The sequence below is a fragment of the Oratosquilla oratoria genome, chromosome 9 (genome assembly GCF_046742065.1).
Source record: "Oratosquilla oratoria isolate Oo_2021 chromosome 9, ASM4674206v1, whole genome shotgun sequence".
In the NCBI taxonomy this organism is placed as follows: domain Eukaryota; kingdom Metazoa; phylum Arthropoda; class Malacostraca; order Stomatopoda; family Squillidae; genus Oratosquilla; species Oratosquilla oratoria.
Window position 1 is genome coordinate 27,371,039 of NC_134785.1, and position 15,000 is coordinate 27,386,038.

General features: G+C 44.4%; 1 protein-coding gene across 4 annotated transcripts in view; it reads left to right on the forward strand.

Annotated features, from left to right (window-relative positions):
* The window catches only part of LOC143028277 (uncharacterized), a 1,448,808-nt gene that overhangs the window by 1,167,666 nt on the left and 266,142 nt on the right, over nucleotides 1-15,000 (forward strand). For all 4 annotated transcript variants that reach the window (XM_076190136.1, XM_076190134.1, XM_076190135.1 and 1 more), the window contains one exon: nucleotides 14,463-14,765. In XM_076190136.1, the coding sequence (XP_076046251.1) occupies nucleotides 14,463-14,765 (303 nt within the window). The remainder of the gene's footprint in view (nucleotides 1-14,462; nucleotides 14,766-15,000) is intronic.

The following is a 15,000-nucleotide window of genomic DNA, read 5'->3' on the forward strand; positions in this document are numbered from 1 at the left end:
GTCTCTCTCTCTCTCTCTCTCTCTCTCTCTCTCTCTCTCTCTCTCTCTCTCTCTCTCTCTCTCTCTCTCTCTCTCTCTCTCTCTCTCTCTCTCTCTCTCTCTCTCTCTCTCTCTCTCTCTCTCTCTCTCTCTCTCTCTCTCTCTCTCTCTCTCTCTCTCTCTCTCTCTCTCTTGTTTCCGAATCTCCCCCGTCCCACTTAGGTGAATAAAATCGCTAGGAATTAACCAAAACAAAACCGATCAAGTCTGAGGTCCCTCCTCGAAAGCTAGGGTGTCTCCCCCCCGTTTTCCTTAATCCCGTTCTCTCTCATTCCGTTTTCTGTTAGTACCCTGAACACCTTCCACCCTCGCCGCACCTCTTGAGTGCGGTGGCGCACTTTGTAAGATTTATTCTGGTTAATCCCAGATAATTTTGTTCAGATTGGGGAGCGCAAAGCCAATGAAAGTCTAAACACATCGTTAAGACGACCGTTGTCTTTTGCTGTGGGGGCTGCGATTTTGTAGTCTGTGAATGCCCCCCCCACATACAAGCGTGTATGCACACACACACACACACACACACACACACACATATATATATATATATATATATATATATATATGTATATATATTTCTAAACAGAAATGTAGTAGCATTTGTAAATAACACACAGGAAACCTACATTCCCTTCTCTTCTCTGTAGCTTATAAGTCCTCTCTGTACTCTGTCTTTTGTACTTTCCTGAAGAGGGCTACAGTTGATAGCCGAAATATAGGATTCTTCTTTATTCGAAGTTTATTTTCTCCCACTGTGGGTTTCCTGTGATATATATATATATATATATATATATATATATATATATATATATATATACATATATATATATATCCCTGCTTTCGAGGTTAAGCATATCAATGGTACACATGTAATGATTAACCGAGTTTAGTAACTTATACATCGCAAGTTATCATTGAATAAAATCCCTTGGGCGAGATGCAGGGATGACCCGTCATCCAGGAGGAGCCAAGAAAAGAGGGAGGGAGGGAAGGGTGGTGAATGGGAGTGGAGTGGGTGGGAATGAAATGGATGGGAGTGAAATTATGCCTTTTGACTTCTTTCCTCACTTTCTTCCTTCCTTCTTACCTCGCTTCCTCCCTTCTTCCCTCACTTCCTACCTTCTTCCCTCACTTCCTATCTTCTCCCCTCTTCCTTCCCTCTTCTTTGTTCCTTCCATACATCCTCATTCTCTCTCTCTCCCTTCCTCTGTCTATCTGTCTGTCTCACATCTCTCTCTTCCCCACGCCCTCTGTCTATCTGTCTCTATCTTTCCCTCTCCCGTCCCCTCCCCTTTCCCCTTCCCCCTCCCCCTCACACTTTCACTCCCTCCTTTCTCCCTCTCCCTCTCCCACCGCCTCCCTCTCCCCCTCCCACCGCCTCCCTCTCCCCTCCCTCCCTCCCTCCCTCTCTCTCTCCCTCCCTCCCTCTCTCTCTCCCTTCCTCCCTCCCTCTCCCTCCCTCTCCCTCCCTCTCCCTCACCCTCACTTTCCCAGTTTCCTCTCACTCACTTTCCCAGTTCCCCTCTCCCTCCTCCTCCCTCTCCCTCTCTCTCCCTCTCCCTCACTTCCACCCGCCCCCTTCTATCCTCCCTTCCGTGTGTTGTCGGACGTTCACCCGGGGGTCATTGAGACTTCTGCCGCCGCTGTTCGAACTTCGTGCTCCGCTTCGTCAGGAGGCGGGAGGGAGGGAGGGAGGGAGGTGGTTTGCCTCCGCCGCAGGGCCGCGTTTACGCACCACCGGCGTGTTTACCTGCGGCGTGGCGCGTGTTTACATCGGCGGCGGGTGTTTACTTCTGCCTTGTGTCGTGTTTGGCTAACGCGTGGCTCTGCCCTGGCGTCACTCACTCACTCCGGGGGCGGAACACGGCTGCTTGCGGAGGAGGAGGAGGAGGAGGAGGAGGAGATAGTGGTGGGGGTCGGGGTCGGGGCCGGGGGTCTTCGTTGGTGGAGCTTGCAATGATTACTGTAACAGCCTTCTCTCTCTCTCTCTCTCTCTCTCTCTCTCTCTCTCTCTCTCTCTCTCTCTCTCTCTCTCTCTCTCTCTCCCTTCCTCCCCCCTCTCTCTCTCTGTGTCTCTCTCCCTTCCTCCCCCCTCTCTCTCTCTCTCTCTCTCTCTCTCTCTCTCTCTCTCTTTCTCTCTCCCTCCCTCCCCCCCACTCTCTCTCTCTCTGTGTCTCTCTTCCTTCCTCTCCCCCCCCCTCTCTCTCTCTCTCTCTCTCTCTCTCTCTCTCTCTCTCTCTCTCTCTCTCTCTCTCTCTCTCTCTCTCTCTCTCTCTCTCTCTCTCTCTCTCCCTGTCTCTTTCTCTTTTTTCTCTCTATCTCTACCTTGTCTGTTTCATGTTCTCTTTTCTTTGTTGCTTTCTCTTACTGTCCCTCGTGTTCTGTCTGTCTCCTGTTTCTCTCACTCTGTCCCTCCGTAATTCCCTCATTTCAGGATATTTTCGTTCCGAATATTGGAACTCTCCCAATTTCAGAGATTCCCAATATGAGCAATATGATGTTTGGTCGTCACTGATTGCTTTGGGGGTTGGGGGGTTTGGAGGGGGGAGTGGGAGGATGGGGCTAAGAGATGGGAGTGGGGGGATGGGGGTAGTAGGTGGGAGTGGGGGAATGGGGGTAAGAGATGGGAGTAGGTGGTGGGAGTGAGGGGTGGGGCTTAGCAGGGGGAATGGGAGTTTGGGGTTAAGAGATGGGAGTAGGTGGTGGGAGTGAGGGGGTGGGGGTTAGCAGGGGGAGTGGGAGTTTGGGGTTAAGAGATGGGAGTGGGGGAGTACGATTGGTACCCTGAAACTTCTTAGTTCAACTTCTTCTTGGAGTATCCTTGGTTAAAGTACAGGAAGCTAGTTAAGAAAGGAAGCAAGTTAAGGGAGTATGTGTAAGTTGTAGTTTTGAGTGATGATAATGCATTGACTACTTAGGCAGTCATGTACAGGTAGTTGTTGAAGTTCGTTTAGCATTGTCTTAACTGTGGTGACCAGTGATCACAGAAAGAGTGATTTAATGGGATGTAGTTTACCAGCGCTTCTGTACTTGTGGACAGTCTCGCGCGAATGGAAATGACTTCGAGGTCTTCTGTTGTTGAAATAAGAGGAGAATTGTAGTTGTCTGTAATCGAAATATTGACAATGTCATCGTCAGTAATTAATTATCATAATAGTAGTGTATTTATTTGTTTTGTTTATTTGTTTTGTTTAGTGTTCTTTATCATTCTATTTGTTCTTTGTTTATTTTTTATTCTGTTTTTTATGTATATATTTTTTCTAGTTTGTGTTGTTGGTAGTTGAGAGAAAAAGGGTCGGTGTGTTTTTATCGGTAAGTTTACTAGTTGATCTAGCTGATTTGTCAATCATAGAACGATTACTGCCAAGTTCAAGCCCCTTCCCTTTTATTTCTTATTTTTATTTTTATTTTTCATTTATTATATATCTTTTTGTATTCATATAAATATTATTTCATTACAATTTATTGTTTATTGGTTGCATTTATCATTTAATTTATTTGTGTATTCATTAATCTATTGCCAAGCGAGCCTGTTTGATCAACGTAAGTCATCCATGAAAGTTTATCTTTGTTGCCGTGCTCGTTGTTCAGGCGCAGGGGCCACCCTTTCTAGACGGCGAGTATGTGTAGAGCCTCATAGCAGTTAACGGGGGAACATAGACGACAAAAGAATATGACCAGGATATGACTTCATTACGCACAAGTGGCTTGCAGTCCAGCAAGGGTGGGGATTCGAATGGCAAACATTATATACACACCTCTCCTATGAGCGTGTGTAAATAATTGTACATCAACAACCCTTACCTGTGACGTCATACGGTTGTTACAGTGGTTGCGTGTGTTCGTGTGTGCGTGCAAGAGCACCATATGATTATATTTACATTTTCCTCTTATTTATTAGTGATTTGACATGTTTTAAGTGATATTTTGACATGTAATGGCACCAATTGTACGCTGCATATATGTTACATGATTATATGGAGGGGTGTGTCATGCAGAGAATTTGGGTGTGTCATATCACAGGCTTTGGATGATCATTAATACTGATTTGCGACATGTGTGTCGTGTCACTTGTGTCGTGGGAGTTCCATAAACATGACTAGTCAAGTGACATCGTACATCTGGTAGTATGTATGGCATTTTTTTTTTAAGCTTACATGGTTTTGGAGCAGGTTTTTATGTATATAAATATATATATATATATATATATATATATATGTACACACATATATATATATATAATATATATATATATATAATATATATATATATATAATATATACCGTATTTTACGGCTTACAAGACGCACTTTTTTCCTAAAAAAAACATGAAAAATACTAGTGCGTCTTCCAAGACGAATGTTATATTGTAAGGCAACACCCAGGCTCTAGTGAGCTTGGACACTTGACCGATAGCGTTCTGGATTTGTATGTTGAGTCATTACACTATGATGTTAGCATAAGTACTATTTAATTCGGCCTTTTGTATAATGTGAACTCAGCACTTAGCTGTTACAAGTATTTCCAATACCATAATCCTTCCAGTAATGACGAGTTCTCGGGATTTGAGGATGAATATTATTATTATTATTATTATTATTTTTTTTTTTTTTTTTTTTTTTTTTTTACATGCATATTTTTGAAATTTTTAATTTGTTTTTATGAAAATAAAACCACCCTTGGACAATGAAAAATGTGTGGTATATTTACTAACCACCAACTAGTATGTCATCGTCATACAAACAAAATCGGATAAGGGATTACGTAATGTAAACAATACGTGCCGTCGCCCGCCACTACAACCTTTAAAAAATTTACCTATGCTATTTTTATTTACATATTTGTGAATCGATGGTGAGTGCTTCAGCAAATTTATGATGAGAGTTGAGACAATAGAGTCTAGTAGACTCCTTGCTTCTTATGTTTTTTTGTTCAGTGGTTGGGTATATGGTGAATGTGTTCTTGTATAAGAATGACTTTTTCTTAGAAATTTCTTTCAAATATTAGGGTGCGTCTTGCAAGCCGTAAAATACGGTATATATATATATATATATATATATCTATATATATATATATATATATATATATTTGTTTGTAAGTTTGGTTTTTGTTACAAATTTTCCCCACAAATTCGGTCACCTAGTGAAATATAAATCGACCCTTCTAATGTGTTTAGCAAGATTATTTCTGCAGCCCCTAGCCCAGTTAGGGGTTTCTCTAACCTGAATGAAATATTGAGTGCTTGTGACCAAATCATATGATGAAGCGGTGGGGGTAATCCATCGTCGGCTGTCGGACCATGAGCTGTGTCTCATTGCATTGCGTTCGACACACACACACACACACACACACACACACACACACACACACACACACACACACACACACACACACATATATATATATATATATATATATATATATATATATCAGGATGGTGTAGATTTTATGTGCACACCACATGGCAAAGGAGAAGGGACAGTTGAGGACCAATTGGTCCGTACGGTGATGTTTGCTCTAGTTTACACTTGCGTGACATATTGCCTCATTATCTAATCTTGTCGTTTGAGATACAAGACTCTGCAACCTCTCCAACGCTTGTTTAGTGTTTATTCATATGGTTATTTGCTTATTTATGCATATATTTGTTTATTTAATTTATTAATTTGTTTATTGAATTTATTTCTTTATATATCTAATTGAGATATTGATTTATTTATTCGTTTGTTTAATGTATTGATAATTTTTTTTTTTTTTTTTTTATGAAACGTCATGTAGCTAATGTCATGGAAGGGAACATGGAACTACCTAATGTATAGGCCTTATGGTCTCTTGCAGTCCCCTACATTCCTATGTTGTTTAAGGTTGCAGGGGCTAGTGTGGTGGGTCAGCAAGGGACTCGTAGACTACTGTGTGAAAAAAAGGGATAGAAAAGTGAATTTTTTTTAAGCTCGGTTAAAGAATTAGTGGCTTTCATACATTGTACCATGCATTCCTAGTGATCTGGTGTCCTATGTATTGGTTCTGATTTTAGTGAAATCTAGTGATGCTAGTGTGATGTCCTTAGTGATTATTTGGTGACGACAGGGAGTCACTTGGTAGAAACTCCTTAGTGATATTACTTAGTGGTGCTGCCTTAGTGGATGCGAGGTAATCTTAGGTGAGGCAGGCCAGAGCCCCTTGGAGCAGCGGGGGGGGGGGGGCTTTGTGCAGTCCGGCACGCTGATTACTCCTTTGCCAGCCCCCCCAGCCCCCAGCCTCCACTGCCACTCAGTCTCCCACTAACACCTCGCTCTCACCCTCCTCCTCCTCCTCCTCCCGTTTCTCCCATCTTTCTTTATTCCCCTGCTCTCCCCCCTCCTGCTCCTTTCCCCCCTCCTGCTCCTTTCCCCCCTCCTGCTCCTCTCCTCCTCCTGCTCCTCTCCCCCACCTGCTCCTCTACCCCTCCTGCTCCTCTCCCCCTCTTGTTCCTCTCCCCCCTCCTGTTCTCTCCCCTCTTGCTCCTTCCCCCCTCCTGCTCTTCTCTCCCTTTCTGCTCCTCTCCCTCTCACCCTCCTTTCTCTTCCCGCTCTGGACTCCCCCTTCTTTCTCTCTCTCTCTATCTATCTATCTCTTCTATTTCTCTCTACCTCTCCCTCCTTCTCCCTTTCTTTCCATCTCCCTCTCTTTCTTCTTTTGCCCCCTCCACTCTTTCTCTCTCTCTTCTCTCTTCCTCTCTCTTCCTCTCTCTTCCTCTCTCTTCCTCTCTCTTCCCGACCTCTTCAATTTGGTGCCCCGCCCCGCTCGACTTCCTAATGCGTTCAAGTGTGTCGACGGGGCGCAGTTTCCGGAACTCCCGCCTCCTGTGTGGGGGGTGGGGGTGGGAGTGCCCCGGAGGTGAATGAAATCGCCCGGCGGCAGTCAGGATGACGTCAAGGGTGACATTTAGTACGAGGGAAGGGTCTTCTCAAGGTGGAGTTGCAACTCGTTCGAATTGCAGAGAGGCTAAGTTGCTGAGTTGTTGCAGCTCGTCCAAGTTGCAAATCGTCCAAGTTGAATAGATGAAGTTGCAACTCTTTGAGGTATGGATGAAGTTGCAAATCGTCCAAGTTGCATAGGTGAAGTCGCAACTCGTTCAGGTTGCAGAGAGGCGAAATTACAAATCGTTCAGTTTGCAGAGAGGCAAAATTACAAATCGTTCAGGTTGCAGAGGTGAAGTTGCAACTCATTGCGAAGGTGAAGTTGCAACTCGTTCAGGTTTTAGAGAGGTGAAATTACAACTCGTTCAGGTGGCAGAGAGGTGAAATGGCAACTAGTGTTGCATAGGTGAAGTTACAATTCGTTCAGGTTGCAGAGAGGTGAAGTTGCAACTCGTTCAGGTTGCAGAGGCGAAGTTATAACTCGTTCAGGTTGCAGAGAGGTTACAACTCGTTCAGGTTGTAAAGAGGTGATGTTGCAACTCATTGAGGTTGCAGAGGCGAAGTTACAACTCGTTCAGGTTGCAGAGAAGTGAAGTTGCAACTCGTTCAGGTTGGCGAGAGGTGAAGTTGCAACTCTGAGGTTGCAGAGGCGAAGTTGCTACTCGTTCAGGTTGCAGAGGTGAAATTACAACTCGTTCAGGTTGCAGAGAAGTGAAGTTGCGACCGCCTCGGCATGAAGTTAGTCTTTCGGTTCTGACTCTGTCGTGTGTGACTCTGGGACGTTGCCTGCCGCCTGCAATATGGGTTGGCAACAGGTTGCTTTGGTGGGAGGAGCAGCACAGCGTTGCAAACTTGCAAGTTGGGGGGGAGGGGGAGAAGGGGGGGGGAGAGACTTGCGCCCTTGCCAAAATAGTTTCGCGGGTGATGGAATGTACTTTTTTATTTATTTATTTGTTCATTTATTTTTATTTCATTTTATTTCCTTGGGGTGTATGGTGGGGATTCATCCATTTCGTACTGAGATATTTTCTATTCATTTGTTTATTTTTGTTTGATTCTTATTAATTTGTTAATCTTAATTTAGTTTTTTTTTATATAAAGAAGGTTAGGTGATATTTATTCGTCGGTTATCTTGCGACGCCATCGTCACAATTATCGATATATAAACACCCGATTGAGAATATAATAAATATATGTATATATGTATATATATATGTATATATATATATATATTATATATATATATATATATGCATATATATGTATATATGTATATAATTATTTTGATTGTACTTCACGAAAAGAAATATATACAAAATACGTCCTCAGTATTTATTTTGTTTCTAAATTGTGTAACAAAAACCATTGCACGATAATGTCCACCATAACAACAGATATTACGGGGTCAGGAATAATTTGGGAATAGTTAATTAATGTTGGCAGAGGACAGGAATAGTTTAGCGATAGTTCATGAGCTTAAGTGTTTAGTGGAGGATAGTAGTTGGTAGAATAGAAGGATCATGGGGAATTGTTTGTAGATAGTTGAAGATAGTTAAATGATAGTTTCTAGAATAGAAGGATCAAGGAGAATTGTTCGCGGATAGTTGAAGGTAGTTCAAGGATAGTTTAAGAGATTGGGGGGTGAAGGATTGGGGGATCTCGTTAGAGTTGATTGAAAGGGAAGGGGGGGGAGAGGAATAGTAATGAAGAATGAATAGGTGGGGGGTAATAGGGGTAATAGGCAGGAAGGGGGGAAGGAGGGGGATGGGGACATGGGTGGGGGGAAGTATTGTAAAGGGTTGTTAAGACCTTAGATTAGATATTTCTATTGTTGTTACTAGTGTTATTTTTATTGTTATTGTTTTTGTTATTACTATTAGTAGTGGTGGTAGTTGTTCTTCGTCTTATTCTTATTCTTGTGGTGATTATCATTATTTATTTTTTATTGATGTTGTTACTGTTATTGCAAATAAATGTGTTGAGATGGATGAGAGATAGATGGACGAATTGACGGGGACAGACACGGAAGAATTGACGAAGGTGGAGCAAGTTGATCCTCATCAACGCAAGTGAAGATGAACTTCGGGGAACAAAGAGATATATATAGATAGAGAGAGAGAGAGAGAGTAAGAAAAAGTAGGGGTATGTAATATTTAATGAACTTGCCCTTTCGCTTCTCTCTCTCTTTCTCTTTCTCCCTCTCCCCCCCTCTCCCCCCCTCTCTCCCTCTCTCTCTCTCTCTCTCTCTCTCTCTCTCTCTCTCTCTCTCTCTCTCTCTCTCTCTCTCTCTCTCATACACACACACACACACACACACACACACACACACACACACACACACACCCTCTCTCATTATCTTCATTTTTCTCTTTTCTTTCTCAACCCACTCACTTTTCACACACACATACACACACGTACACGTACACGTACACGTACACGCTTGCGCACTTACACATTGTTATTGTTGGTGTGTTGCTGGCAACGTGTCCATTTCGTGGCCTGGTACAATGTGTGCTTTTGTTTATTTGTGCAAGAAAGGGGGGGGGGAGGGAAGGTCAAGTTGCGTAGTGGGCAGCGCTACCAACCGTCTATAAGTACTTGTGGGCGGTGATAGACTGTCCCAAACGCCCGTGGTTCGATTCTTGTCCAGAGAAAATGTACCATAATTATTTGGTGTGTGTGTGTGTGTGTGTGTGTGTGTGTGTGTGTGTGTGTGTGTGTGTGTGTGTGTGTGTGTATGTGTAGCCATATTTGAGAGGAACGTCGGTGGCAGGACTTGAGGGAGTTACTGTACATCATGACCGTATCTTGGGGGGTTGGGGGTTATCCAGTCTTCTTGCTTAAAAGCTTAATCCGTAGCCGTGATGGAATTTCCACGAGTGTCTACTCCCATTTTTGTTATATCCTTATATATTTTACTTATGTATATATTTATATTTGTTTAATTATTCATTTTTAAAGGTTCTGCCGGAAGCGATTGGGTAAGGTTAGGACGAGCTTAGATTTGGGTTGGTTGAGGAGATTTTTTTTTTTTTTTTTTTTTTTTTAATACAAATTTCAGTTAGCCTCTCACCCCCTTAAAAAGTAGTTTCTGGAATAAACGTTTTAGTCCTGGCACGGAGGAAAGATGTGGTTCCTCAAATGCAAATAGGAAGCTTCCTGGGGGCAAAGTCATATTGACATGTAGTGATCATCACAATTAGCTTAGTCGATCGTTGCAAGAATAACACACACACACACACAGCACTGCAGGCAAAGCTTGACACCCGTCCCCACTCTCACCCTCCACCTCTCCTTTTCCCTCTCTCCTCTCTCCTTTCCCTCTCTCCCTCCCCTCTTTCCTCTCCTCTCCCCTCTCTCCCTACCCTCTTTCCTCTCCCCTCTCTCCCTCCCCTCTCTCCCTCCCCTCGTTCCCTCCCCTCGTTCCTCTCCCCTCTCTTCCTACCCTCTTTCCTATCCCCTCTCTTCCTACCCACTTTCCTATCCCCTCTCCCCTCTTCCTTCTCCCCTCTCCCCTCTTCCTTCTCCCCTCTCTTCCTCTCTTCCTATCCCCTTTCCTCTCCCCTCTCTCCCTCCCCTTTTTCATTTCTCCTCTGTCCCACAATTCTCCTCTCTCGCCCCTCTTTCCTCTCCCCTCTCTACCCTCTTTCCCCTCCCGTCTCTCCCTCCCCTGTTTCCCCTCCCCTCTCTCCCTCCCCTATTACCCTCCCCTCTCTCCCTCCCCTCTTTTATCTCCCCTCTTTCCTCTCCCCTCTCCCCTCTTTCCTTTCCCCTCTTTCCTTTCCCCTCTTTCCTTTCCCCTCTTTCCTTTCCCCTCTTTCCTGTCGCCTCTCTCCCTCCCGTTTCCTCTCTCCTCTCTTCCTTTTCTCTCTCCCTCCCCTCTCTCCATCCCGTCTCTCCCTCCCCTCTTTCCTTTTTCTTCTCTCCCTACCCTTTTTCCTCTTCCCTCTCTCCCTCTCTTCTTTCTTCACTCCCTCACCTCCCTCCTCCCCCTCTCCCGTCTGCTCTCTCCTTTTTCCCCTTATATCTCCTCTCACTCCTCTCCCCTCACTCACCTCCACTTAGTCCTCTCCCCTCACTCCTCTCCCTCATTCATCTCCCCTTGATCACCTCCTCTCACTACCCTCCCGTCACTCCTCTCCCCTCATTCCTCTTTTCTCTCCCCGCTCCCCTAACTCCTCTTCCCTCACGCATCTCTCCTCTCTTTACTTTCCCCTCTCTTCTCTCCCCTCTCTTCTCTTCCCTCATTCCTCTTCCCGCACTTCTTTGCCTTCTCTCCTATACCCGTCTCTCTTTTTCCCTTCTCTTCTCTCCCCTCTCTTCCCTCTCTCCTCTCACCCCTTGCCGCTATACCTTCTCTCCTCTCCCCTCTATTATCTCCACCCTCTTCTCCCCCCTTTTATTCTTTACCCTTTATTCTTTCCCCTTTCTCCTCTCCCGGCACTTCCCTTTACCTCCCCTCTCCTCTCTTCCCTCTTCCCCTCCTCTCCCCTCTCTCTTCTTCCCTCTTCCTCCTCTCCCCTCCTCTCCCCTCTCTCCTCTTCCCTCTTCCCCTCCTCTCATCCCTCCCTCCTCTCTCCTCTTCTCTCTTCCCCTCCTCTCCCCCTTCCCTCTCCCCCTTCCCTCTCCCTCCTCTCATGCCTCCCTCCTCTCATGCCTCCCTCCTCTCATCCCTCCCTCCCTCTCATCCCTCCCTCCTCTCATCCCTCCCTCCTCTCATCCCTCCCTCCTCTCTCCCCTCCCTCCTCTCTCCCCTCCCTCATCTCATTCCTCCCTCTTCTCTCCTCTCCCCGTCCCCCGTCTGCCCGTGCTGCACTGTACGTTGGTGGATGGGTCCTGCTGCGTGCGTTCGTGCGAGCGAGCGACCTTTGCATTGTCGTCGTCGTCGTCTTCGCCGTCGTCCAAAGAGGCGTTGTCCTTTAGTGAAGGGTCTGTACGTGTGTGTTCATGTATGCATGTGTGCGTGTATGTGTATGTTTATGTCTGTATGAATGGTCGTATATATGTGTTGCATTGTTCGTTTTTGTATGTATATATATATATATATATAATATATATAATGTATATATATATATGTATATTTATATATATGTGGAAAAGGTAAGACAATTGAGTGGAAAAGGTGGCAGAGAAACGCAGGTTGGAGTAGGAGCACTATATTACTGACGTTTCGACTATAAGTCAAACTCTGAAGAAGACTTGTAGTCGAATTTTTTTTCCCATTCAATTGTATATATATATATATATATATATATATATATATATATAATATATATATATATATATATAGCGTGCGTGATTCACCCTGGTCCTGGACCACGTGCTGGACTCGTCATCGGCAGCTGTTAATCTCCTGGACGAGAGTTTAGAATTTTTTCATTTCGATCTATGAGTAATGGTTTGGCTATACACACACCAACTACCCATCCCCTTGCTCAAAGGAACAGTAATGGGGGTCGATTTCGGGACCGCGACGCTAACTACTACACCAGCAAGCCATTGTGTGCGTGTGTGTGTACTTTTAGGTACAACCTGATTGTATTTACCTCATCTTACTATACAGGGTAAAGTCAACGATCCCATGGTTCTATATTTGTCCATATCTGTCTTTCTTTGTCTGTCCATCTGCCCGTCTGTCCGTCTGTTGGCGTCACACTCGCAAGCGGGGGGCAACTGCGCCTCGGATTGCCCCTGTCACTTGAATCCGCGACAAAAGGACGCTGCTGGTGATGACGTCATTGGGGCCTCTGCGGGGTCACCCAGGAGTCATGACCTCAATAGGACAGGGCCTGTGTGTGTGTGTGTGTGTGTATGTGATTCACCATAGGCTTTGATCACGTGCTGGACTCGTGATCGACAGCTATTAACCTACCGGATTAGAGCTCGGAGCTCATAGGACCGATCTATGGACAATGCTATGACTACACACACACACACACATACACATACACAGCGATACTGTAATTGTTTCAGCCTTGGACGGGATTCCAACTCTGACCGCTGGAGTAGCGGTTTCGAACGCTACCACTGCGTCGTCGAGCCGTGTGTGTGTGTGTGTGTGTGTGTGTGTGTGTGTGTGTGTAAACCAGCCATCATGGAGATTCGATCCCGGGTCTCCACTATAGGAACCCAATCTGTTACGGTTGATAGCTCAGAGTTCCCTTCAGCAGAAAATGAATTAAATAGGGCGTATTTAGCCAAAATAAAGACGGTGAGGTGTGCCACTGTGATCCTCCTAACCTTCCCTATGTCTTCCAATGTAATAGTGAAGCTTCACGTTTTCTACGAGCGAGTTAAAGAAAACAGGTCGAAGTTGAGAGTGCTGGGGAGTTTCCGCTAGGAGAGGCTGACCTACGGCCGAAGCCGTTGGCGGGAATCGTCGAGATCGAACCCCCAACTTGATAAAATCGTCTGGCGACAGACAAGACTAAGAACACAGGTTTAATCCACAACTGGGATTGAGATTGGAATTCACTTGTATGTAATATATTTTTTTAATCCAAGGACGGGATTAATCAGGTTAAGATAGTTGAAGTACCGGCTCTAATAGAATAGGTTGACGACAACCGTAATTTGGGGGAAAATGAATTTTGTCAATTGCATAAATATATGCATATATATATATATATATATTATATATATATATATATATATATATATATATATATATATATATATATATCGCAGAAAATCACTCAGGAAATAAGACACCATGATCCAAACGCTTTCGTCTATTCAGACATCTTCAGGGAAGATATCTTGATTGACGAAAACGTTTGGATTCTGGTGTCTTATTTCCCGTGTGGTTTTCTGCGAAACCTTACATTCACGCGTTTTAGTGAATTGTGTTGCATCAGTCCATATATATATATATATATATATATAATATATATATATATAATATATATATATATAATATACACACATACACATATTTGCCTGTTAGTTTTACATAACAGTAATATGTACCCTGCGATGGTAATTACAATATCATTTGGAATTATATAAAGTATATTCATAGGAAAAACTATATAGATATCGGTGGTAGTAACGAGTTACTTTGATATAGTTTTGACAAAACCTGAATTGAAGAGCACTGAAAATAACTGTAATTAATAACTTTAATGACGTTATTAATAACAGAGCAACAATAGCAATAATGATAACAGTAAAGAAAATAACAGGAACAGTAATGTTCTACATAACAATAATTCTGACGTAGAACAACAGCTTTAACTACAAGGGAGGTAGCCAAAGTCAAAAGGCATAAATCCACTCCCACCCATTTCATCCCCACCCACTCCACTCCCACTCCATTCCCATTCACCATCCCTCCCTCCCTCCCTCCCTCCCTCTTTTATTGGCTCCTCCTGGATGCCGGGTCATCCCTGCATCTCGCCCATTGCTCTGGGTCAGAAGCAAAGCAGCAAGACACAGCACATCCACAGGAATAACAACAACAATAATAATAATTATAATAATAACTAATAACTCTTAACAAACACACCAATCATTTCGTCTCTTTCAGGAATTCTGAAACGGGAGAGTTCACGAGAGTCCCAGAGGGAGTCGCCGAGATCCATCTTGAAGTACTCCGGAGGAACGTCCTCCGACTCCCGCCGGGCCTCCTACTCCGAGGCCGACCCTCCGAGGGGCATCTTGAAGCCGCCCGAGAGCCCGTCCTTGCCCCCGGTGCGAGGACCCTCCCCCGTGGAGGCACTCCGTGGGGTGCTCAAGAGGGACTCCAGCCTCGAAGACCCGAAGGAGATCAAGTCCATCCTCAAGCCGGAATCGGAGTCGCTGGAACCCGATCATTCGGACTCGTCTTCGGGTAAGTGGAACTTGGCTGTCTTGCGACTGCCTCCATACTCGTGAAATAGCTCACACTTAGGTCTAAGATAAAGGTCTTAAGGTTTTTAAGTGAAATTTATAACGTTAGAGTTAGAGATTTTCACGTTAATAATAACGACAGACGAGAAGTGTTGGCATCAAGCTGTCTGGAGATTGAACGTGGATGTAGGTAGAAAACACTTTCCCCAAACGCGAAGCCAATGAAGTTTTAAGAT